The sequence below is a fragment of the Pan troglodytes genome, chromosome 19, assembly GCF_028858775.2.
Source record: "Pan troglodytes isolate AG18354 chromosome 19, NHGRI_mPanTro3-v2.0_pri, whole genome shotgun sequence".
Lineage (NCBI taxonomy): Eukaryota > Metazoa > Chordata > Mammalia > Primates > Hominidae > Pan > Pan troglodytes.
Window position 1 is genome coordinate 30,223,953 of NC_072417.2, and position 26,738 is coordinate 30,250,690.

Consider the following 26,738-nt stretch of genomic DNA (forward strand, 5'->3'; position numbering starts at 1 on the left):
TGTCATTAAGCTTATTTCAATCATATCACTCATGGGATATGATATATGCTGCCATTATCTTGATTGTGTCAGTACAATCAATAGAACTGAGACAAATTCTTGGGCTAAAAAAATCACATATGTTAATTCTAATACAAGATCGTGCAGAAATGGGTACTTTTATTTATTGATTTTATATAGCATCACTTTATTATGAAAATAATGGCTGTTAGATACTAATTGCATGATATTTTATAATAAAGATGAGTAGCTGGTGCCTTTTAATTTCCTACTATGCGATGCTAAATAAACTCACTGCTTTTCTCTGTGCCTCATTTTTCCTTTATATATAGTAGAAGAATGTTTTGCTTCCCATACTTCTAAAAGACAGAAAACTCAAAATGCAACAGAACACAGTGAGGCATTTTACAAAATAATGTGTATTTTTAAAAGCTGGGCAGCTGGTCATGGTGGCACAGACCTATAATCCCAGCTACTAGAGAGGTTGAGGCAGGAGGATTACTTGACACCAGGAGTTTCGGTCCAGCCTGGGAAACAGCAAAACCGCGGGTCTAAAACATTTTTGTTAATAAAGAAATAAAACCTATTTTCTAAAAAGTTGGGCATCTATCTCAATTTCAGTAATTTTTTTAAAGTAGGGCACACATCTCAATTTCAGTGAACCACATCATAATTTAAATGCATCAAAGCTGCTGGGTGTGGTGGCTCATGCCTGTAATCTCAGCATTTTGGGAGGCTGAAGCAGGAGGACTGCTTGAGGTCAGGAATTCGAGACCAGCCTGGGCAACACAGTCAGACCCCATCTCTATTTTAAAATTAAAAAAAATTTTTTTAAGTATCAAAGAAACTCACATAATATTCTTTTGTAAAAATAATCAAGCCCCTTGTATACTAGTTTAGAACATTCAAAATTTCAAGTAATAAATTTGCTTAAAAGAGAGGTTCAACTAGGCCAGGCATGGTGGCTCATGCCTGTAATCCCAGCACTTTGGAGGCCGAGGCAGGCGGATTGCCTGAGCTCAGGAGTTCGTGACCAGCCTGGGCAACATTGTGAAACCCCATCTCTACTAAAATAGAAAAAATTAGCTGGGCATGGTGGTGTGCGCCTGTAGTCTCAGCTACTTGGGAGGCTGAGGCAGGAGAATTGCTTGAACCCAGGAGGCGGAGGATGCAGTGAACCAAGATTGCGCCACTGCACTGCAGCCTGGGAGACTCAGCAAGACTCTGTCTCAAAAAAAAAAAAAAAAAAAGAGAGAGAGGTTCAACTAAACTTACGAAGTTCCTTGAGTTCACCCTATGTATTTGGTGGTATAAAATATTTTTATTACATATATTATCAGCTGAAACATTTATTATGTACTGTCCTTGCTTCCCACTCCTTGAATGCAAGCAGTTACCTTTGACCTATATGATGTTAACAATTTATTATTCATTCCAAATGAGCCTGTTTCTGTTTAATTGTCTATAAAAGTCTATCCAAAAGCAATTAGATAAAACAAAAAAGACATGAATTTAAATGAAGAGCAAGATTTTTAAGATATTAATTTTTTATACAATTTGTTAATATTCACACTAATAAGTAATATTAAAAATCACAATCTGATTTCTATTTTTCCCAAAGAATTTTTTTTTTTTTGAGGCAAAGTCTTGCTCTGTCAACCAGGCTGGAGTGCAGTGGCACAATCATAGCTCACGGTAGCCTCAAACTCCTGGGCTCAAGTGATCCTCCTACCTCAACCTCCTAAGTAGCTGGGAATATGGGCACATACCACTATCCCCAGCTAATTTTTTAATTTTCTGTAGAGACAAGGTCTTGATATGTTGCCCAGGCTGGTCTTGAACTCCTGGGCTCAAGCAATCCTCCTGCCTCGGCCTCCCAAAGTGCTAGGATTACAGGCGTGAACCACCACATATGACCTTCCCAAGAATTTTGTCCCCAAAACTGAAAAAACAATGCTGTGGTAGAACCACAGTTCCCAAACTGTGTCCCAAGGAACTCCAGCTTGGAACAGCAGCAAGTCCATAGAGCAACACAGAATATTTCAAATGTTCATGGACAACACAGTGATACTCAATGTCTGTTGAAAATCACATGAACTACTAGTATGAGACAGCCATGGTTTCAACATTCAAATAGTACCCTTTTGGTAATGTCAGATCATTGCAAAGCTGAGTTTTCTGTGGTTGCTGGGATGAAAAACAAGTACTATGTGAATATCAACGTGAATCAGGAAATGAGTGTGGCAGTGTCCAATCTGAGCCCAAGGTTTGAGAAGATGTGCAGCATCCAATAAGCTTGTACTGCAACCTTATGTTATAGAGTCTTTTATTTATTTTTATTTATTTATTTATTTATTTTGAGAGAGGGAGTCTCACTCACTCTGTCACCCAGGCTGGAGTGCAGTGGCACGATCTTGGCTCACTGCTACCTCTGCTTCCTGGGTTCAAGCAATGCTCCTGCCTCAGCCTCCCGAGTAGCTGAGATTACAGGCACCCACCACCACGCCCAGCTAATTTTTGTATTTTTAGTAGAGATGGGGTTTCACCATGTTGGGCAGGCTTGTCTCAAACTCCTGACCTCAGGTGATCTGCCCGCCTCAACCTCCCAAAGTGCTAACAGGCGTGAGCCACCACACCTGGCCTACATTATAGATACGATTATTAGACTCATTTTATAGTTGAAAAAACCAAGGTTCCCAAACTTTATTGATTACTGTGCTTTTAGTGTCTGGGTAATTTTTTTTTTTTGCAACTCTCATTAGCAAGTAAGTGTAATTATTTTTAAATGAAATACAATTTTTTTCTTTAAATTTATATGTATGGCCCGGGGCGGTGGATCGCACCTTTAATCCCAGCTTTTTGGGAGGCCGAGGCAGGAGCATCACTAGAGACCAGGAGTTTGAGATCAGCCTGGCCAACACAGCAAAACCCCGTCTCTACTAAAAATTCAAAAATTACCTGGGTATGTTGGTGCACGCCTGTAATCCTAGCTACTTGGGAGGCTGATGCATGAGAATTGATTGAACCTGGGAGGCAGAGGTTGCACTGAGCCGCAATCATGTCACCACATTTCAACCTGGGCAACAGAGTGAGACTCTCTCAAAAAAATAAAAAATGTTTTATATGTATTATTTTTTCAAATGGCTACTAAGTTGTAAAATCATAAATATATATTAAGATATTTGGGCTTAACTTAATAAATGGAATTATTAAGTATTTATTTGAGCCTGAGTTGTGAAAAAATTACTGAGATTCTAGGAGCACAGTTATCAAGAAAGTTTGGGAACCTTGGTTTTTTCAAGTATAAAATGAGTCTAATAATAGTATTTACAACATAGGGTTGCAGTGAGATTGAATGAGTTAATTTACAAAAAGTATTTGGAATAGTATAGGCACCTTGTAGTAGTAGTAATATTACCACTTCATTACCTAGGACAGTTCTCGTCAATGATCTTACACCCACTTCTATGTGATCGATAAAAGAGTTTTGAAGTACATCTGTATCAGTAACATTAAAACTTTATAACTGCCAACATAATCAGAAGTTGTTTTTGTTTTGTTTTGTTTTTTGAGACAGAATCTCCCTCTGTCACCCAGGCTGGAGTGCAGTGGTGCTATCTCGGCTCACTGCAAGCTCCGCCTCCCGGGTTCACGCCATTCTCCTGCCTCAGCCTCCAGAGTAGCTGGGACTACAGGCGCCCACCACCATGCCTGGCTAATTTTTTGTATTTTTAGTAGAGATGGGGTTTCACCGTGTTAGCCAGGATGGTCTCGATCTCCTGACCTTGTGATCCAACCACCTCAGCCTCCCGAAATGCTGGGATTACAGGCGTGAGCCACGGTGCCCAGCCATAATCAGAAGTTTTTATTTAAATTTACTATCTGGGAAGAGAACAGAAATTACTCTATTTCTTTATTTTTTGCTTTCTTAAATTTTTAGGTCTTCTGGGATTAAAATTTTCATTCTATTTTTTTTAAAAACTAGAAACCCAGAATTTCTATTACAGAGTGTAAAAAAAAAACTTCAAAAGTCTTTCGTTTGAAAAAACAATTTTAAAAAATTGTGTTCATGCCAAGGGTGGTGGCTCACACTTGTAATCCCAGCATTTTGGGAGGTCGAGGTGGGAAGACTGCTTGAGGCCAGGAGTTCAAGACCAGCCTGGGCAACATAGCGAGACACCATCTCTACAAAATAAAAATAAAAGTAATTAGCCAGGTGTAGTGGTGGGTGATGACAGTCCAAGCTACTTGGTAGGCTGAGGTAGCAGGATTGCCTGCACCGAAGAGGTCGAGGCTGCAGTGAGCTCTGATTGTAACATTGTACTCCAGCCTGGCAACAGAGCAAGACCCTAGCTCAAAAAATACAATAAAAATTGTGTTTAAAGAAGCATCTAATAAGGTATTTGCCCTCTTCTCACTCCCCACACCCCAACTAAGACCTTCTATAAGCTGTTCTGCTAGGAAGGTGAGCAGAATTTACTTGCTACACATTGATTACAGCCTTTATCTTCCTATAGCTTAGTAATCCTTAAAAGTGTTTTACTTATCTCTTTCTATTTCTTAATTTCAGACTTACAGAAAAGGTATAGAAATTGTACAAAAAAATTCCTGTATATTCTTCACCCAATTTCCTAAATGTTGCTATTTTACCACGTTTGCTTTATCATTTTGGTCATTTCACTAACATAGTATCTGACATATTTCTCCACTCTAAATTTATAATTTTTCCTTTATAATTAATACATATCTTGTGGGGGGGACATACTTTGTGACTATGTAAATATCCCATTTCTCAACCAAACTTTACCTGCTAGTTTTCCTATCCATCGATGATTCAATTATTACCACGATGGTTGCTAGATAGTGATTTCCTAATTCCATTATTCCTTCTACATTTATTAGTTGATATTCTACAATAAGGACTCACTTTTCCTTCTCCCACATTTATTTACTCTTATTTATATGCCCACATATGTTATTCAATGAGTTATAATATATTACTATCATTATTTATTTTTATGCTTAATTCTTCCAGATTTGGCCAGCAGCTATCCCTTCAGGATAACTCTTGGACATTTTGAGATGCCTGATCCTATATTTTTAAAGTACTTTCTAACTTACTAGCTTAATAAAATGTGCAAGGCTCATCTTGTACGTCCCCAGCCCTAGCCTCCCTGGAATTGGCCAAATCCTCAAGGAGCTCTAGTTCCTTTAAATAGTGAACAAAATTAGAAATCATGATTTAAGTGACAGGTGTGCTGATTGCTCTTGGGGTGTCATTGTCTCTGGGATTTCTCAGTGAATAGAGCCAGGGAATATATACATGCATATATATATATATGATTATATGTACACAATAAAAACATTCTCATACGTTTCTTAAAAAACATGAGTTTTATACTCATTCCAAGTCTAATCCAACACTATACGATTCATTCTACTTTTGTCCCGTTCTAATTTGTAACTCTCTTCTCTCTGTGAGGAAAATGAATTCCATTATCTATAATAAATGTACTTATTTGCCCAATTCCAGAATACACAGAAGTAGTTTTAGAACTGCTACCAAAAGACACCCTCCAGTGCAAAAAAAAAAAGTAACTAAAATTTAACATTCATTTGCAGTTCATTTAGTCTTTAGTCTGAGAGTACATAGTAAAAAAAAATATATATATATATTCTACAGTTGCTTGGATTGGGTTAGTCCCCCCACCAACATACCCGCTCTTCAGGGTGATTATATTATTCACTTGAAACTGTTAGGTTGATTTGTTTGTATTCCATTTTAGGATTTCCCTCCCCATTTGTGTGTGTGTGTGTATGTGCGTTTTAGTATATGAACATTAACATGGTTCCAAAAGTAGACCCATACAAAAAGAAATATTCAAGAAAACTGTCAGTCCCCAACCCCTCCACTCAGTCCCCAGCCTCCTCACCCTTTCCTCCTCATTTCCACCCACTTCCTGTAGGTAACCAATCTCATTACTTTCTAATTTATCCTTCCCAGTTTTCTTTTTTGGTCAAAAAAGCAGACACATGTATGTTTTCTCACTCCTTTTTTTTTTTTTTTTACACAAAAAGTAGCATACTATAGATACTGTTTTGTACTCTACCTTTTTCACTAAATAATATATCCTAGAAATCATTCTATATCGGTTCACAGACATCTTCCTCATTTTTTTTTTTTTTTTTTTTTGAGACAGAGTCTTGCTCTGTCGCCCAGGTTGGAGTGCAGTGGTGCAATCTCAGCTATGCAACCTCTGCCTCCTGGGTTCAAGCAATTCTCCTGCCTCAGCCTCCCAAGTAGCTGGGATTACAGGCATGCACCACCATGCCTAGCTAATTTTTGTATTTTTAGTAGAGATGAGGTTTCACCATGTTAACCAGGCTGGTCTCGAACTCCTGACCTCAGGTGATCCACCTGCCTCAGCCTTCCACATTGCTGGGATTACAGGCGTGAGCCACTGCACCTGGCCCCTCATTCTTTTTTATAGATTTATAGTACTCTATTACGTACTTGTACTGTAGTTTATTCAACCACTCTCCTCCACAGGAGACTATTTTTTTCTGAGTCTGCTTGCTAGAGAACCATATGGGAATTTAGATTTTCTCAATTATTTCCCAAATACAAACAATGCTGCAATACATAAACTTGTGCGTATGTATTTTCATATTGCCGTAGGTGTATATTCAGGATAAATTCTTAAAATGATTACTGGGCCAAAAGTAAACACATTTGAAGTTTTTTTGAAACCTATAATGTTTTAATATAGAGATTTAAAGCAGTTTTGTAATAATATTATTTGTCTGTATAGGTGTTTTGTTTTAGATTTTGAGTCACCAGACTTTGTCTTTTACACAGCACAATTATACCTTAACGAATATGTGCTGGTGACTATAAGCAATTGAATAACAAAATTATTCCTAAGTAGTATTAGATTTTGTATTTCTTTATTTATTATTTTTTATTTTTGAGACAGAGTGTTGCTCTGTCACCCAGGCTGGAGTGCAGTGGCACAATCTCAGCTCACTGCAATCCCCACCTCCCGGGGTCAAGCAATTCTCCTGCCTCAGCCTCCCGAGTAGCTGGGATTACAGGCACGCGTCAAAACACCTGGCTAATTTTTGGATTTTTAGTAGAGACAGGGTTTTGTCATCTTGCCCAGGCTGGTCTCAAACTCCTGAGCTCAAAGCGATCCACTCGCCTCAGACTCTCGTCAAGTGCTGGGATTACAGGTGTGAGGTACCGTGCCCGGCCTTATATTTATTTAACTAGTTTAGTTCTGAGAGTAATGCTGTATAAAAATAATGGGGTAGGGGGAAGAGCCCTTAGATATGAGAAATAATAGATACATAAGGATAGATCACATTCTGCCTGTGGGAATGGTTGGGGATATATTTTCACATCTCTAAGAAGGACGTATTTCCTCCCAGCAGAGTTGATGATCTGAAGTTGCTGGAAACATGATAAATAGTGAAGGGAGCGGGTCTGCCTGTGCTACAGGGCCTGGTTAATTACACTGTAAATCATGCAAATACTGACATGTTGAACAAAAAGCTTCTCCAGACATCTTATCCTTCTCACTAAAAGACAGTTCTTTTAAAAAATAGGCAGATTGGTAATTATCTTAAGCTGAGAATATACAAAATGCTGATATTAACCCCTAGAGATGCAGAAAAGTTTTAGGGCTTTGAAGTCGGTAAGGCATTAAAAAATGCTTAACAAATATGATTTACAAATCATACACTCTTGATTAAGCATTTTATTAGTAGGACAACCAACTCCCACTCCCCATAGCCTACAATCAGTACTATAACATTATTCTAGAATTTTATTATTTGTATCTTTCTTTTGGGAGCCTTCCCTTGTATACTGTCTAGGATTCATGAATAATTCTCTACCCCTTAGAAACGTAAATATTTCATTTGGAAATCTTTGTGCGATCTGGGCTTTCACAGATGGAGATCAAAGATAGGAAGTAGTCCTCTACTCCAGTCCTGACCAGTGTCAGCAAATCCTCCCTTGTCCCTTTGTCTCTTCCACAATAAAAGCAAAAGAATATGACCATGGTGTACATATTGATATTTTACCACTTTTATGTTACCATTTATACTGTGACCATTTCATTCACATGGTATCTTCCAGGTTGCTCCACTGTAAATTTTCAATTTTTCTCTTTGTAACTAATCAATACCTTGTGGGACACACTTTGTGACTATGTAAATATCCTGTTTCTCATATGTGGCAAAGAGTTTCATGAAGAGGACACAAATTCACAATAGGGGCCCGCATTAGATCTCCTTAAATATGATATTATTTAAACCACCTCATGCCAAACAGTCTATACCTGAAGAAAACCAAGTTTCATTAATTGCTGCTTTTATCTTGGCATCAATAATATGAGGCAATGCAGCCTTGTTTAAAGAGCGCAAGCTTGGGGATCACACAGATTGGGTTCAAAACCCAGTATGGCCACTTACTACCTATATGATGTGAGAGGCAAGCTACTTAATGTCTCTGAGCCCTAGTTTCTTCTCAGAAAAATGAGAACACTGTAGTATCAACCTCATAGAGCTGTTGTGAGTTCAATGAGCTCATATAATATGAAAAGTACCCTGAACCCAATGTGGCACATAGCAGGCATTCAATAAATGGTATCTATTAATAAATAATAATGGTGAAATTATTTTGGTTACTTTTGAACCCTGATGAAATTTTTTACGGATGGAGACATTCTGGCATACTTGACACCTATTCTATTGATCCAGCCTTACGTCAGAGCTGATTTAAAAACAGAAAAGCAAAGTCCTTGGTAGATTCTCTTCAGGAAATTAAACTGTGGGGTCTATGGGCCCAGAGTTCATGTCAACTCTTCACTTCAATGTGGACTGTCCATTTGGAGGTCAAATAAGATGAGTCCAGAGAGCCCTTTATTCGAAGTCTGGAGTGCCACCGTGAGGTCAGCATTGGTCCTTGCGCTATTTACTTCAATTCTGTCCTAATTAAAAGAATATTTGAGTAGTTACACTTACATTGCATTGTAGCCTAAAAGTACACTCTGTTGACTATTGGTGGCAAAAAAAAAAAAAAAAAAAAACAAAAACAAACAAAAAAAAAACTGTAAGAATTTGGATTTCTTGAGTACTTGATTTGGATTTCTAAAGTACTAGACTACTGGTAAATCTTGAGAATTTGAAGCTGGAAACTCAGCCTCGGGGAAAGCAAGGTTTTTGTCTCACTGTGGGAATGGCTTCCGGATGTTATCCATAGCCAATCACCCTCTCCTCAACTCACTTTTAAATTAAGATCCTGAAGTTACAGTTCAAAAGTTCCTAGCTCCCGTTGCAAAGAAATATAATTCCTACTTTCAAATAACCATTAGAAACTTCATTCAAATGTCCCACAAAAATCTCAAACTCAACGTATTCAGAATTAAACTTACTATGAATATATAGTCCTCACACAAACCTAGCCCTTCAGTATTCCCCCTTTCCGTGAAAAGGCTCACCCCTACTCAGTCACCTAAGTTTGAGACCCAGGAGTTATTTTAAGTTTCTCCCTCTCCTGCTACCCTCCCGCATCCAGTCACTTTACCTCCTTAATGTCCTTTAGATCCGCTCCTTTCTCCTCTTCCTTCCTACAGCCACTGCTTTCTTTCCTCACTAGACTGCTATTTCAATATTGTCCCGGTCTCCCTGACTCCAACTTGCCTCTCTTCTGTGTTGCTGCTAAAGTGATGTTTTAAAATTAAAAGCTGCCAGGCACAGTGGCTCATGCCTGTCATCCCAGCATGTTGGGAGGCCGAGGCAGGTGGATTGCTTGAGCCCAGGAGTTCAAGACCAGCCTAGGCAACATGGCGAAACCCCATCCCTACAAAAAAAATGTAAAAATTAGCTGGGCATGGTGGTGCATGCCTGTAGTCCCAGCTACTAGGGAGGCTGAGGTGGGAGGATCACCTGAGCCTGGGGAGGGCAAGGCTGCAGTGAGCTACGATTGCACCACTGCACTGCAGCCTGGATGACAGGGTGAGACCCTGTCTCTAAATAAATAAATATTAAATTAAAAACTGTTTATATCAGTGGCTTAACATCCTCTAATGGCTCTCAGTGCCTACAAGATCAGGTTCAAAGTCCTCAGTGTATACAAAAGGCCCGTCACAAGCTGGTCCCTATCTACCTGTCCAGCTCCAATTCTTGCTGCAGCATCCACTTCCAGCTTTGTTGAGCCACTAGTAGTTCCCCAAACACAACAGCGTGTTTCATCCCTCTTTACATTTGTTGCGCTGCTCTCCTCTCTACTTAAATACTTTTACCTGTGTTTTCTAGTTGGTCAACACTTTATTTGTTAAGGCTATGCCAGCTTTGTCTTCTCTATAAAGTCTTTTCTAACTTTCCACAAAGCCCACTCCATCCTGCCACCCTTACTCCCTCACTTCCTACACTTATACTGCAGTGCCTAGAGAATTTCCTTGCTCTGTTTGCAAACAGTTCTCTGTCCCTTGCAAACTCAAAGCTACTTGAGACCAAGGACTGTGTCTAGTTCATTTTTGGATCCCTAAGCCCTAGTCCATGCCAGAAACACTGTAAAAACAACCACCACCAAGTTTGTTGAATGATAATCAAGGAGTGGAGAAAAAGTTTTCAAAAACATACTCTTAGGACATAGAGTGATCACTCTATTCACAACAAGTTATCCCAAATAGCTTTTCCACTGCAGTGTTATACAGACTTTGTGTTCTCACTTGCTACAGCTGAGAAACCATGTGTGTCTACCAGTCAGACCGTACTGGTTTTTAGAGAAATTCCAGTTATACAAAACCATGATTCAGTTTCCTCACCACTTTTGTTGACAATGCTTCTAAGTTGTTTTGTTTCGTTTTTTCCCCAGGAGGAAATGGTCCTTTAATGAGTCAGCTGGACATTGTGAGGGTATGAAATGGTCTAAGTCTAACAGTTTCTATTTGTCTTCTTTCATTCATTCATCTAAAATTTATCACAAAGCACCAAGCAAAAAACATAAGGTCCATTCCAAAATTCATTGAGGTTGGCAGTTTCAGGGATCTTTGTCTATTTCATTTCACTTCATTAATTCGACAAGATTACTGACCACTTACTGTGAAACACTCCATGAGAAGCAAACAATATGAAGATAAATGAGATGTAGGAACAGCCCTCAAAAAGCTCAAAGTCTGTGGACATACATGGAAATATCATTTCAATGCTATAGGAAAAGAGCTAAAATAGAGGTACTTATGAAGTGGCATGAGAACTCGAAGAAAGATGGACTACGTCAAGGAGGGGACATTCAGGGTAAGTTTCACTCAGGAGAGGACATGTAAACTGAGTATTGAAGAACATAAGGAGTTATCCATGGAGGAAAGGAACAGAGGACATTCCAAGAAGAAAAAAAAAATAAGTACAAAGGTTCTGAGTTGGAAGCAAAGCTGAAATGAGGTGAGAAAACTAAAGCTTAGAGAGGATACGTAACCACACAGCTGGTTAAGTGATAGGACTGAGAGTTGAACCCAAGCTGAAGCTGTTTATGGGAGGGAGTCATATTTCTTGAGAATGCTGAAGCAGATAAAATGTTGAGAACCACTGCTTAGGGACTGACATACAAGTTATAGTTCAGACTACATTCAGCAGACAATGGGGAATCAAGAGAGGTTTTTAAGCAGAGAAGCAACATAGTCCACATTTGGGCTTCAGAAATATAATTCCAGCAGGTGGATTCTTAATGTTGACTGCAATTAGAATCACTTGAGAAGCTTTCAAAAATTACAGGCTAGGGAACCAGTATAGAACAATTAAACCAGAATTTCTGGGGGTGGGAATCAGTTTTCTTTTGTTTGTTTGTTTTGAGGCAGGGTCTTGCTCTGTTGCCCAGGCTGGAGTCTAGTGGTGTGACCATGGCTCATTGCAACCTCGACCTCCCAGGCTCAATTGATCTTCCCAGCTCAGCCTCCCTAGTAGCTGGGACTACGGGTACACCACCACACTTGGCTAATTTTTTAAAAATTGTTTGGTAGAAATGGGGTCTCCCTATGTTGCCCAGGCTGGTCTTGAATTCCTGGCCTGAAGCAATCCTCCTGCCTTGGCCTCCCAACGTGCTGGGATTATAGGTGTGAGCCACTGCACTTGGTCACTTGTTTCATAAGTTCTTCAGAAGATTCTATTGTGTGGTTAGGGTCAAGAACTATTGCTCTAGAAGGAAGAACTGAAAGATGGGAAAGAACTACTATTGATTAAGAACCTACTATGTGTGAGATTTTGTTCCAAATGCTTTATACAATAACTACAGAAAAAAAAAATATATATATATATATAAGGATTTTACACATTCTGACCCATCTCAACCATTTTGAGCCCTGTGTGGTGAAAAGTTATGCTACTCCTAACCTCAAGGTAGATATTATAATCCTATAATCGCTATTTTACCAACAAGGAAACTGAGGCACAGACCAGTGAAATAACTCATTTAAGATTATCAAATTACTAAATGACACAATTGGACTCAAACATTAAGTATTTCTGATGCCCCAAACCTACACTCCTTCCACTACACACCACTGCCTATGAGCCTAGCTTAATCTTCAGAACCATTCCAAAGTAGCTATCATGATCCTCATTTTACAAACAAAGAAATTAGTCCCAGAAAGATTAATGTGACCAAATCACAAATCACAGCTAATAGGTGAAGAGGCTGGGAGAATTTAAACTCAGTCCTATTTAACTCCAAGTCCATGCTTATGAAGGTAAATAATATAGTACATATTCAACACTCAATATAATTCTTCTTTCCTCTGATCGGAAAGCAGCAAGTTGAGTTATTACTATAACACAGAGTATTATTCCTAGTGGCTTCCTCTTCCTTCTTGGGTCCTAGGTGGCTAAACTTCTATTGAACTATCAATCTCAGGTGCTTTTCTTGTTGGAGTCGGGAGGACAGAACTCTGCCATAACCTTCCATGATATTAACCTGGAAAAAGTTTAACCCTGGCCAAATCTAACACTATACACTTCACACCCTTATTTAAGTGGCTGAATCATGCTAATTTGTCTCCTTTTAAATTAATTGCCCTGAACCTCAAATGGGCATTCATTGCCCAGTATTACCACCGCCTTTCTTCAGCAAGTTCATTTTCCCACTGTTAGAGAATATTATTTCACACCACTTCTCTTCTCAGCCCTCCAACACACCCTGACAAAATTTCATCCCACCCCCATCCCATAATTCTCCCTTCCCTGTTGCAGCAACAATTTATACCTTTCCACTGGGTCATCCCATATAATTTACAAACATCTCCTAGCACTCATATTTAAAAACATCAAAAACCAAAAGCAAAACCCTCCTTTGAATCCACATCTGGCTATAGCTACCACCCCACTTCTCCGCTATCCTGCTCAGCTAAATCTTTGGAAGAGTGGTTTCATCCATCTCCATTTCACCACCTTCACCAATCATCTCTATTCACCAGTGTCCCTGAAACTGACATTATCAGGAGCTCTAGTGACCTCCACGTTGCCAAATGCAGTGATCTTTTCTGTTTTCAGCCTCTCAACAGCCTTTGAAATAGCTGATCACTACCTTCTTAAAACTTCTGTCTGGCTTTGGTGACACCAAATTCCTGGTCTTCCTACCTCACTGCTTGCTTTCTACTTCACTTGCTTCTTCTCAGACTCTTGTTTTACAGGTGTCTCCTCCTCCACCTCATCTCCAAGCATTAGAGTACCATAGGGTCAGTCCTGGGTCCCCTTCTCTTCTCCATTCACACATTTTCTCTAAGTGATCACATTCATGCTCATGCTTTTGGAGATGGGTTTGTTACCACTTACATAGGGATTAGGTTCTAAATCAGCTCATAAAGAAAAAAAAATCTCATAAAGTTGAATTTTTTTTTAAATTCCCTAAGTCATCCACAAAGTATGGTAGTTGTCATTTCATACATATTAATTTTATATATGGCTATGGCCATATTTATGTGCCAAACTGAAGATCAACACACTAATATTGAGTTTTTCCTCTTATGTTGAAATAGATTAATTTTATTTATTTTTGAGACAAGGTCTCACTCTGTCACCCAGGTTGGAGTGCAGTGGTGCCGTTACAAGTCACTGCAGCTTCAACCTCCCAAGCTCAAGCAATCTTCCTGCCTCAGCCTCCCAAGTGGCTGGGACTATAGGTGTGTGCCACTACACCCAGCTAATGTTTTAATTTTTTGTAGAGATGGAGTTCCGCCATGTTGCCCCGGCTGGTTTCAAACTTCTGAGCTGAAGTAATCTGCCCACCTTGGCCTCCCAAAGTGCTAGGATTACAGGTATAAGCCACTGCGCCTGGCTGAAGATAAATTATTTTTATTGAACAACAGATGAAGTACTTGGGAAGTTCCTATTTTTAAAGAGTAGACACACTTGGGACAGGAAGACCCCCCCCCCCACTGTAATAGGGAGTAAGGGACTGAATTCATCTGAGAAACCGCAGATTCACATCCCCCATCACATGCTCACCTCACACCTGCTTTCCTTGATTGTAAAGGACTCACCCATACAATTTCAAGTATGTTTCATTCTCTTTGGTCAAATACATATAACTGAATTTTTATAAGTTAAATGCTTATATGGTGCAACTCCTTTGTATCATTTATATGTTGATGACTTCCAAATTAATTTCTCTAGCCCTAATTTTTGTTCCTGAGCTTCAGATTCAGAACCAACTACCTACTTGGATGTCTCCACTTAAAGTCAACTAGGTAGGCATCTTAACACGTCCAAAACATAACGATTGATTCCATACTCCGTATCTCACTTGTACCAGAAAGCCCTTCTTCTCTCAGGCTTTCTTAGCTCAGTAAATGGCATGCCATCTACTCAGCCAAAAAACTAGGAGTGATCTTTGATTCCTCCCTTTCTCTCACCTCTGCATAAAATCCGTCAGGTACATTTAGCTCTACCTCCAAAATACATGCCAGATCTAATCCATTTATCTCTCTCAGCACAGATACCAACCTAGACAAGCCATGATCATCATTCTACTTTGACTAACCTGTTTCCACTCTTAGCTTTTCTATGGTCCATTCTCCAAATAGCCAGTGTAATCCTTTATGAAACATCCACGCATTCATTCACCAAAGTGCACAGAAACTGGGGATATATAGCGAAGCAAAGTATATCCCTGTGCTCAGGGACTTACATTCCAGAAGAGGGAGAGGCAATAAGCAGTAAATAATTTCGTACAGATGTAATAAATATAAAAAATTAAATGTGATAAACTAAATCATGTTCTTCTCTCCATAAAAATTGTCAAATAGTTTCCCAAGGTGGAAGTCCAAATTCCTTACTATGACCTTGTTACAAGATTCTGTGAGATCTGGCTTCTGTTTGTCCCTCCAACCTTATCTGTACTACTCTATCAGACTGCAACTTGGCTCTAGTCGCACCGGCATTCTTTCTATTCCCTCAAGGTTCCAATTTTTTTCCCTTTAGCCACGTGTTTCCCCTATCTGGAATGCTGTTCCCAGATCTTGGACAGGTTGCTTCCTCTTAGCTCAAGTTATCACTTCAACAGAGTGAATTTCACTAAGTCAGCTCCCTCATCATTTTCTCTATCAATTACACCTTTTTGTTTTATAGCACTTATTACTTTACAGAGATTTTGCTTATTTATTTGTTAACAATATCTGTTGTCCCTACTAAAATGTAAGCTTCGTAAGAAGAGGAATCTTAAGATGTTGTTTACTATAGTATCCCTCAAAGTCTAGAACAGTGCCCAACATAAGAGGATACTGATAAATATTTTTTAAAAGAATTTACACACGCCTGTAGTCCCAGCAGTTTGGGAGACCGAGATGGGAGGATCACTTGAGCCCAGGAGTTCGAGGCTGCGATTGCGCCACTGCGCTCCAGCCTGGGCGACAGAGAGAGACCTTGTTTCAAAAAAAAAAAAAAAGATAAATAATGACGGAGTACACGATAATAAAATAGCCTCGTTTCTCACCCAGCCAGGCTCCGCCTACAGGAGCCAATTATGCTCACGCCCTCTTCCGACGCTGCCCGGGGCCTGGGAAGTAGTCTGCGCAGGCGCCGTAGAACAGTGGAGCTTTCTGGGTAAAGATGGACGTCCACGATCTCTTTCGCCGGCTCGGCGCGGGGGCCAAATTCGACACGAGACGCTTCTCGGCAGACGCAGCTCGATTCCAGGTATTGTGCCCAAGGGACCGAGGGCCGAGTAACTGAGAAGGAGCAGGAGCCCGGGAATGAACCCGCTGCTGGGGGAGGCCGGCGCACATGGACACCCGTGGCCTGGCTCTCCCCACCCTTGGGGTATTTTGCTTCCTTTTGTGTTCGGCTTGCCTGCACGGCTGCTCGGTTCAAGCCTTTTGAATAAGCTCTTTAACTATCCTGTTGTAGACCTAGTTGGGCCTGGCACGGAAACCCTCTTTCCTCCCTCTTATTCAAAGCAAAGTTGGAATCCTCCTTTCAAAAGGAACTTTTTCTCCGAACCTAGAGAAAAGGAATTTCGAAAACAGAAACAACCAAAGATGGAGAAAACAGATTCTCTTACTGTAGTCTCCCCAAGTTTGGCTTGGCATGCGTATAGTTGTACTGGGCGTGATTCTTTTTATTGCTTCAACCCCATGGCTTAAGTAACCAATGAGAAGAGCGATTAAGAAATGGGGGCTCTTACCTAGAGAAGTAGTGAGTGATACATCGGGGGAGGTCAATTGGGGCCCAATTCTGGAAAATCTTGAATGTCTACTTTGTTGTTTGGATGTGTATATGCGTGTGACATGTGTTTCTTCTTTCTCTAACTGGTGAGTATGAACTCTGGAGCCAGATTATCTGGGTCTAAATGCTAAGTCTGCCAGTTACTCATTTTTAGACCTACCTCAAGTTACTTAATTTCCGAATGCCTTGGTTTTCTCATTCGTAATACTGCTATTTACCTTATAGAGTTGTAAATATGAAGCAATTTAATATGTATAAACATGCTTAGAAATCTGCTTGACATTTAGTAAGCATATATGTGTTCATTGCTAATATTAATTTGTTACTATTATGAGGTCAGAGAAGGTCTCTTCAGATTCCATTTGTCCAGACACCTGTTAGCTCGACAGATACTTGGTGAAAGGGTAGAAAAGATGAGGAGTCATTGAACAGTCTTGCTTGAATGAAAGCAATGGTATTCTGTCAGTAGGTTTCATTTTAAATTTTTTGGGTTTTAGATAGGAAAAAGGAAATATGACTTTGATTCTTCGGAGGTGCTTCAGGGACTGGACTTTTTTGGAAACAAGAAGTCTGTCCCAGGTGTGTGTGGAGCATCACAAACACATCAGAAGCCCCAAAATGGAGAGAAAAAAGAAGAGAACCTAACTGAAAGGAAGAGGGAGCAGAGCAAGAAAAAAAGGAAGACGATGACTTCAGGTTAGCGTTTGATTTCTGTCATGTTTTTTCTCTTTAATTTTTTTCAGTTATAAAAATAATACAGGCTTATGGCTACAAGTCAGACAATAAGATCATTTGTCAGCTGACGGCACTCAGGTTGTTTCCACGTATTTGTCATTAGAAATATCGTTACAGCAAAGATAATTTTAAGTAAAGATATTTATACATAAATCCTTTTGTACAGGTACTGTTATTTCTGCAGAATACCATCCGAAAAGTAGCATCATATGGTGAAAGGGTATGTACCCTTTCTCTGAAAAATACTACAAAATGACTTCCCAAGTCCTTGTCAGTGCTGAATATTATTGGTGTTAATTTTTTTGCCAAGCTAATGAATGAAACTTTTTTTTTTTTTGAGACAGAGTCTCACTCTGTCACCAGGCTGGAGTGCAGTGGCGTGATCTCGGCTCACTGCAGCCTCTGCCTCCTGGGTTCAAGCTATTCTCCTGCCTCAGCCTCCCGAGTAGCTGGGACTACAGGTGCGTGTCACCACGCCTAGCTAACTTTTGTATTTTTAGTAGAGATGGGGTTTCACCATGTTGGCCACGATGGCCTGGATCACTTGACCTCGTGATCCGCCCGCCTCGGCCTCCCAAAGTTTTGGGATTACAGGCCTGAACCACCGCGCCCTGCCCGAAACAATTTTATATTTTACTGATAACTGGTGAGGTCGAGTATTTTTTTTTTTTTTTTTGAGGTGAGTCTCGCTCTGTTGCCCAGTCTGTGGTGCAGTGGTGCAATCTCGGCTCACTGCAAGCTCCGCCTCCTGGGTTCACGTCATTCTCCTGCCTCAGCCTCCCAAGTAGCTGGGACTACAGGTGCCTGCCACCACACCTGGCTAATTTTTTGTATTTTTAGTAGAGACCAGGTTTCACCGTGTTAGCCAGGATGGTCTCGATCTCCTGACCTCGTGATCCACCCTCCTCTGCCTCCGCCTCCCAAAGTGCCTCCCAAAGTGCTGGGATTACAGGCGTGAGCCACCACACCTGGCTGGTCAAGCATATTTTTGTATGCTTTACTGGACATTAATATTTCACCTTTTGTGAATTGTTTCTTCTTACTCTTTGCCCATTTTGACAGAGGTTTTTGTTTTTTTGTTGTTTGTTTGTTTGCTTTTGAGACAGAGTCTCACTCTGTTGCCCAGGCTGGAGTGCAATGGCATGTTTTCTGCTCAATGCAACCTCCGCCTCCCAGGTTCAAGCGATTCTTCTGCCTCAGGCTCCTGAGTAGCTGGGACAGGTGTGCCCCACCACGCCTGGCTAATTTTTGTATTTTTTAGTAGAGACGGGGTTTCTCCATGTTGGTCATGCTGGTCTTGAACTCCTGACCTCGTGATCTGCCCGCCTCGACCTCCCAAAGTGCTGGGATTAAAGGTGTGAGCCGCCGCGCCTGGCCTTTTTTTTTTTTTTTTTCTTGTACTGTACTCTAGGGCTGTTTATATTTTTTTAATCTATAATATTAAGTTTCCTAGTCATTTACCTTTTTTTGGTAAACACTTGAGTTATACAATGATGAAAAGTAAAGTTCCTTCCTACTGTTTATCTCCAGTCCCCTGTTTCTCCACACGCAGCTACTGTTAATCAATTTCTTTTGTATTTTTCTGGGGACACTATTCCTATGTATTTATGCCTGACTCAAAAAAAAACAAATACTCCTCATACTTTGTTTATATACTTTGATTACTTTATATACACTCTGTTGGGAACCTCTGCTACTACCTTCCCCTTTTATAAAAACAATGTATCTTGGAGGTTGTTTGGAATCAGTAGGAAGTACATTGCCTTGTTCATTTTAACACAGCATTGTATCCCATTGTGTGTATTGCATAATTGATTTAACAAGTTCCTGTGTGATGGATAATTATAGTTTGTTTTCACATTTTTGCTGTTGTAGTTTTGCAGTGTCATTCTACTTATCTTTGCATGTATATGTGAGTATATCTGTCCCATAAATTCTTAGAAGTGGAATTGTAGAGTTAACAAATAGATGTATCCACCAGAAACACCGCATCAGTAGGAAGTACTTTGCCTTGTTCATTGTAACACAGCATAGTAGCCCATCATACATTGTAGGGATGCCCCATGATCAATTTGACATGTTACTGTGTGGACATTTAGTACATTGTTTGCATGCTTTTGCTGTTAAGTGCTGCAGTAAAAGTCATTCTTCCCTGGCTGCAAGGAAGTTTGATAAAACCTTTACCAATAAGAAAGACACGCCACAAACTTAGGAAAAGGATTCAAATTTTGGGCCACCAGAAATATAGCTATGTACTGTAACCATTGTGGCAACAAATGTATTTAGGCCGTAGATCTATGATAAATGTGTAGGCATGTATCAATTTTTTTTTTTTTTTTTTTGAGACTGAGTCTCACTCTGTGGCTGGGGCTGGAGTGCAGTGGCGCGATCTTGGCTCACTGCAAGCTCCGCCTCCTGGGTTGACGCCATTCTGCTGCCTCAGCCTCCCGAGTAGCTGGGACTACAGGCGCCCGACACCACGCCCAGCTAATTTTGTTTTTGTATTTTTATTAGAGACAGGGTTTCACCATGTTAGCCAGTATGGTCTCGATCTCCTAACCTCGTGATTCACCCACCTTGGGCTCCCAAAGTGCTGGGATTACAGATGTGAGCCACCACACCCGGCCAGGCATGTATCTATTTTTAATTGGAAAATTGAATAGCTTGTGAATTAGTAATGATTTGGGTCATTTAGTACCAACTGTCTCATAAAGGGAACAAAATTTTTTTAAAGTTATTCTACTTTGCGATGCCTTCCAGCAAGGTATGAGACTTTTCTCTTTTTGTAAATTTGTCTCTTCGTGTACATTGTACCCTTATTGTATTACATTGTTCCCTTATCATATTACGTTCATCTGTTTCTTCTTAATTTATTAAACCTCATATATTGAGGAAATTAGCTCTATGTCTGCCATATTATGTTTACAAATATGTTTCCAGATTGTCGTATGTCACTTGTCTTATTTATTTACTTTTGGCCTTCTGCGCATTACGTTTTTTAAAAATTCTAGGCTGGGTGCAGTGGCTCACTTCTGTAATCCCAACACTTTGGGAGGCGGAGGTGGGCTGACCACTTGAGGTCGGGAGTTTGAGACCAGCCTGGCCAACATGGTGAAACTCCGTCTCTACTAAAAATATAAAAAAATTAGCCAGATATGGTGGTGCACGCCTGTAATCCCAGCTATTTGGGAGGCTGAGGCAGGAAAATCGCTTGAACCCAGGAGGTGGAGGTTGCAGTGAGCTGAGATCATGCCTCTGCATTCCAGCCTGGGTGACAGAGCAAGACTCTGTCTCAAAAGAAAAAAAAACAACTTCCATGTTTTCTTATTTGTAGTTTCAATTTGTTATATTAAAATCTTTGACCCTGTGAAATTTTATTTGGTATAAGGAGTGAATAGGGAACTAAGATTTTTTTCAGATGTCTGAATAATTGTCTTAATAACATAATTGTCTTAATACCATATGTTGGTGTTTTATCTTATGTTGACTAATTGTCTTAATACCATATGTTGATAATCCGTGTTTTCTCTATTGGACTTTAACGCAACTTTAATTATATACTTATTTTCCATATATATTCAAGTCTGTCTCTGGACCTCTTCTATTCTGTTTCTGTATTTGTACACCAATACTAGCTTGTTTTAAATACTATGGCCTTATATGTTATAAAATCCAGTAGAGTGGAGAGGCATACCAATATTTTAGGCAACTCAATGTTTTCTCCCTACAGTGATCTACAGAATCATTGCAATCCCAATTAGAATTCTAGCAGAATTTTTTTTGTAGAAATTTCTGCTAAAGCTTTGGCTAACTTTCTTCAAACACTCATAATAAGCAGATACTACTCTTTGGCCTTCCAGAAAGTCAACAAGCGAAGTGCCTTGAGCATCCAAAAAACCTGTTGCTGTTGCCTTTGCTCTTGACTGGTCAACTTTTGCTTTGACTGGACCACTTCCACCTCTTGGTAGCCATTGGTTTAATTGTGCTTTGTCTTTATGATCAAACTGGTAAAACCATGTTTCATCTTCTGTTATAGTTCTTCAAAGAAATGCCTTAGGACCTTGATTCCACTTGTTTAAAATTTCTTCTGAAATCTCTGCTCTTGTCTGCAGCTGATTTGGGAGCAGTGGTTTTGGCACCCATCATATGGAAAATTTGCTCAACTAATTTTTCATTAAGAATTGGTGGGAAGAAGGCTGGGCGTGGTGGCTCATGCTTGTAATCCCAGCACGTTGGGATGCCGAGGTGGGTGGATCACCTGAGGTTAGGAGTTCGAAACCAGCCTGGCCAACATGGTGAAATCCCATCTCTACTAAAAATACAAAATTAGCCGGGCGTGGTGGTGCATGCCTATAATCTCAGCTACCTGGGAGGCTGAGGCAGGAGAATCGCTTGAACCTGGGAGGCGGAGGTTGCAGTGAGCCGAGATCACGCCATTGCACTCCAGCCTGGGCAACAAGAGTGAAACTCCGTCTCAAAAACAAACAACAAAACAAAGAATTGGTAGGGAGGCCAGGAGCAGTGGCTCACCTATAATGCCAGTGCTTTGGGAAGCTGAGGTAGGAGGATCAGTTGAGGCCAGGAATTTTGAGACCAGCTTGGGCAACATAGCAAGACTCCATCTATACAAAAAATAGGGCCAGGAGCAGTGGCTCATGCCTATAATCCCAGTACTTTGGGAGGCTGAGGTGGGTGGATCACCTGAGGTTAGGAGTTCGAAACCAGCCTGGCCAACATGGTGAAACCCCGTCTCTACTAAAAATACAAAATTAGCCGGACGTGGTGGCGCATGCCTGTAATCTCACCTACCTGGGAGGCTAAGGCAGGAGAATCACTTGAACCTGGGAGGCGGAGGTTGCAGTGAGCCGAAGCCGAGATCACACCACTGCACTCCAGCCTGGGTGACACAGTAAGACTCCAAAAAGAAAAAAAAAATTAGCTGCACGTGGTAGCACATGTCTGTAGTCCCAGCTACTTGGGAGGCTGAGACAGGAGGATTGCTTTAGCCCAAGAGTGTGAGGTTACAGTGAGCTGTGATCATGCCTGTATACTCTAGCCTGGCTGACAGAACAAAACCCTATCTTGAAAAAAATATATATGTGGTGTAAGCCAAACCATATATATATATTTGGGATTACAAGCATGAGCTTGTAATTGGTTATATACACTCAGATGTCTGTGGTGCTGGCTATTGTTTCTGCTGTTAATCAACAGTCCTCTTCAATTAGGGCATGAACAAGATGAATTTTTTCCTTATAAATTGATGTGGGTGGTCTGCTGCTACAGACTTCCATCTTCAATATTATCTTGTTCCTTCTTAAAACAAGTTATCCATTTGTAAACAGGTGATTTCTTTGTCCCCATAAACTGTTCATAAAGCATCAGTGATTTCACTATTCTTCTACCCAAGCTTCACTGTAAATTTGGAGTTTGTTCTTGCTTCAGTTTTAAGCAGAATTCATGTTGCTGTTTTCAAACTGCTGTCTTATCCTTCTTAGTGTCTCAGACTAGATCCAGTTCACCTGTATTGTAACAAGTTGGTATGAGTTTATTTTGGTGCAAAAAATTTTGAAATTTTTGCATAGTTTCTTCATAATACGGATTTTCCATGAACTTTTTGAAGACCACCTTATATATAGATCAGTGAAACAGAACAGCTAGTCCACAAACCCATGCATATATGGTCAATTAGTTCTCAACAGAGGTAATAAGGTAATTCAGCGGGGAAAAGAAAGTCTTTTCGACAAACGGGCTGGATCCATGGGGAAAAAAGTGAACATCAAACCTAACTTTATATTGTAAGCAAAAATTAACTTCAAATGACTCAGACTGAAGTTTTAAAACTATAAAAGTTCCAGAAGAAAACACAGGAAAAAAATCTTTGTGGCCTTGAGATATGTCAAGGTTCCTTAGCACAACAACAACAAAAATTCTTTAAAAAGAAAAAATTGATACATTGGACTTATCGAAACTAAAAATTTTCATTCTTCAAAAGATAACATTGAGAAAATGAAAAGGCAAGCCACAGATGGGAAAATATTTGCAAAATGTATATCAAAGGACTTGTATCTACTCACTAAAGTAGATAATACACATGGTGATAAGCACATAAAAGATATTCAACATCAGTAGCCATCAGGCAAATTAAAACCACAATACAATACTACTACATACCCATTAGAATGGCTAAAAATAAAAAAGAGTGACCATACCAAGTATGGGCAAGGATGTACAGAAACAAGCTCTCACAGTGTTGATGGTAAAATGGTACAACCACTTTGGAAAATAGTTTGGGACTTTTTTTTTTAAGTTAAACATACATTTACCATATTACCCAGCTATTCCACTTGCAATATTTACCTAAGAGACAGGAAAATATACATCTTCAGGAAGACTTGTACACAAATTTTCATAGCAACATTGCTTATAGCCAAAAGCTGGAAATGACCCAAATGTCCCTCAACAGGTGAACGATGAACTATACATCCATACAATGGAATACTACCTAGTAATAAAACGGTAAGTTGTTGATACATGCTGCAACATAGGTGAATTTCAAAACAACTATCTTGAGTGAAAGAAGCCAGACAAAAATTAGTACATATGACATGATTCCGTTTATATAAAATTCCAGAAAAGGCAAACTAATCTATAGTGGCAGAAATTAGATTGGTGGTTGCCTATGCATGGAGTGATGGATTATAAGGTGTCATGAGGAAATTTGGAGAAGTGATAGAAATAACCTTGAATGTGGTGATAGTTTTTTGGGTGTGTAGATATGTCAAAACTCAGCAAATTAGATACTTTAAATATATGCAGATTATTGTATATATTTATGCCTCAGTGAAGTTGAAAAAATTAAGAAATTAGAACTAGTCTTTGCTAGTTTTAGAACTAATTTAGAAATTAGAACTAGTCTTTGCTTTGTAGAACTAGTCTTTGCTTGTTAAACTTAAAACGCTTTTAGGTTAGGCCAGGCGTGGTGGCTCACACCTGTAATCCCAAAACTTTGGGAGGCTGAGGCGGGCGGATCACGAGGTCAGGAGTTTGAGACCAGCCTGGCCAACGTGGTGAAACCCTGTCTCTACTAAAAATAAAAAAATTAGCTGGACATGGTGGCATGCCTCTGTAGTCCCAGCTACTCGGGAGGCTGAGAATCACTTGGGAGACAGAGGTTGCAGTGAGCCAAGATCATGCCACTGCACTCCAGCCTGGGTGACAGAGCAAGACTCCATCTCAAAAAAAAAAAAAATTTAGGTTAGTCTTACATATTTATTCTCCCATACAAACTGTTAAGTCAGCTGGTCTAGTCAACAAAACAATTCTGCCATTACTTTTAATTGGCTAGTGTTCTTCATAGATTGAGGGAGAATGGCTATCTTTATAATACTGAGTAGTTCAAAGTATTGTGTTATGTTCATTGCTATTTATTTATTTAGAGACAGAGTCTTGCTCTGTTGCCAAGGCTGGAGTGCAGTGGCACAATCTCGGCTCACTGCAACCTCCACCTCCTGGCTTCAGGTGATTCTCCTGCCTCAGCCTCCTGAGTAACTAGGATTACAGGCACCTGCCATCATGCCTGGCTAATTTTTGTATTTTTGTAGGGACAGGGTTTCATCATGTTGTCCAGGCTGGTCTTAAACTCCTGACCTCAGGTGATCCACCCGCCTTGGCCTCCCAAAGTGCTGGGATTACAGGCATGAGCCACCGCACCTGGCCGTTCATTGCTATTTTAAGTGAGATCTTTCATTATATTTATTTTTTAGTTGTTGGTTGTTTACATATAGAGAACGTGGCTGCCTTATTGAAATTTCTCATTTGGCTGGGCACGGTGGCTCACGCCTATAATCCCAGCACTGTGAGAGGCCGAGGCGGGTGGATCACTTGAGGTCAGGTGTTTGAGACCAGCCTGGCCAAGATGGTGAAACCTCATCTCTACTAAAAATACAAAACAAAATTAGCCAGGCATGGTGGCGGATGCCTGTAATCCCAGCTACTTGGGAGGCTGAGGCAGAGAATTTCTTGAACCAGGGAGGCAGCAGTTGCAGTGAGCCGAGATCGCGCCACTGCACTCCAGCCTGGGTGACAGAGCAAGACTCTGTCTCAAACAAAAAAAAAAAAAAAAAGAAAAGAAAGAAATTTATCATTGTTTAAGTTGCTTTTCAATTAATCCCCTGTTGTTTTCAAGTATACTAAGTACACTGCTGAAACAGCCAACAAAGGGAAGATAGTAAGCTTCAGAACTCTGATCATACCAACACAGAACTTGCCTTTTCATTTCCATTTTTATACATCCTATTACTTTCTCTTATCTAGTTGGATCAGCTGTACTTTTTCCTTTTTTAGTGTGAAGGTATGGCTCTCTTGCTACACATACACCCAAGATTAAAACCTTTTTTCTTTTTTTTTTTTTTTTTGAGACAAGGTTTTTCTCTGTTACCCAGGCTGGAATGCAGTGGCATGATCACAGCTGTCTGCAGCCTCAACCTCCCAGGCTCAAATGATCCTCCCCACTCAGCCTCCTGAGTAGCTGGGACTACAGGCTTACACCACCACCCACCCTTGACTAATTTTTAATTTTTTTTTGAAGAGACGGGTCCTCACTATGTTGCCTAGACTGTTAAAATCGTTTACTTTTTAAAAATATATTTTAGAAATTGCTTCCCAAGAAGAAGGTGCTACTATACAGTGGATGTCATCTGTAGAAGCAAAGATTGAAGACAAAAAAGTTCAGAGAGAAAGTAAACTAACTTCCGGAAAGTTGGAGAATCTCAGAAAAGAAAAGGTTAGAAAAATATTTTGGGGCCAAAAGTATATATATTTTCTGACCTAGTGACTTATTCGCTGGATTTGGGTTATTCTGTTGTTAACGTGAATATAATTTTGTTAAGATAGAAGGTTAATTACATTCATTTAGATTTTACTTTAATGAAAACTTAAAGCAAAGTAGGCATTTGTGCTGTGGGTGAACATTTTAAAGTTTAAATTGCTGATACAAATATAAAATTCTTGACCTGCTCAAATTTCAAGATTGATAGTATGTTTAGAATTAAATTTTTAAAATTTCATAACTGCTTTTGATAAACAAAATTTGGCTCCCTTTCTTCTCTGTTGAGCTCACCGGTTTAGAAGGATTTCCTCTGACACAGATTAGAGGGTTAGAATTCTTAAGAAAGATATTTTATGACTTGGGAATAAGAGGAGTAGGATATGGAAGAAACAACAAATATACCTGGAAGAAACAACAAATATACCTTTTTTGTGTCTGCTGTACACCTGCC

At 39.9% G+C, this 26,738-nt stretch overlaps 1 protein-coding gene and 1 long non-coding RNA gene across 9 annotated transcripts in view; one reads left to right on the plus strand and one right to left on the minus strand.

Annotated features, from left to right (window-relative positions):
* The window catches only part of LOC129137519 (uncharacterized), a 78,469-nt gene that overhangs the window by 28,213 nt on the left and 23,518 nt on the right, over positions 1–26,738 (minus strand). The window lies entirely within an intron of this gene.
* The window catches only part of DDX52 (DExD-box helicase 52), a 29,937-nt gene continuing 19,231 nt past the window's right edge, over positions 16,033–26,738 (plus strand). For 5 of the 7 annotated variants that reach the window (XR_010152894.1, XR_010152893.1, XM_009432333.5 and 2 more), the window contains exons 1-3: positions 16,056–16,194; positions 17,220–17,418; positions 26,112–26,242. Coding sequence is in view for 5 of the 7 variants with exons in the window: in XM_009432333.5 (XP_009430608.1) it covers positions 16,108–16,194; positions 17,220–17,418; positions 26,112–26,242 (417 nt within the window). In the remaining 2 variants the exon portion in view is untranslated. Of the gene's footprint in view, positions 16,195–17,219; positions 17,419–23,923; positions 23,977–26,111; positions 26,243–26,738 lie in introns of all 7 variants that reach the window. The other 2 variants (XM_063798666.1, XM_001173155.8) reach the window with 2 other exon arrangements.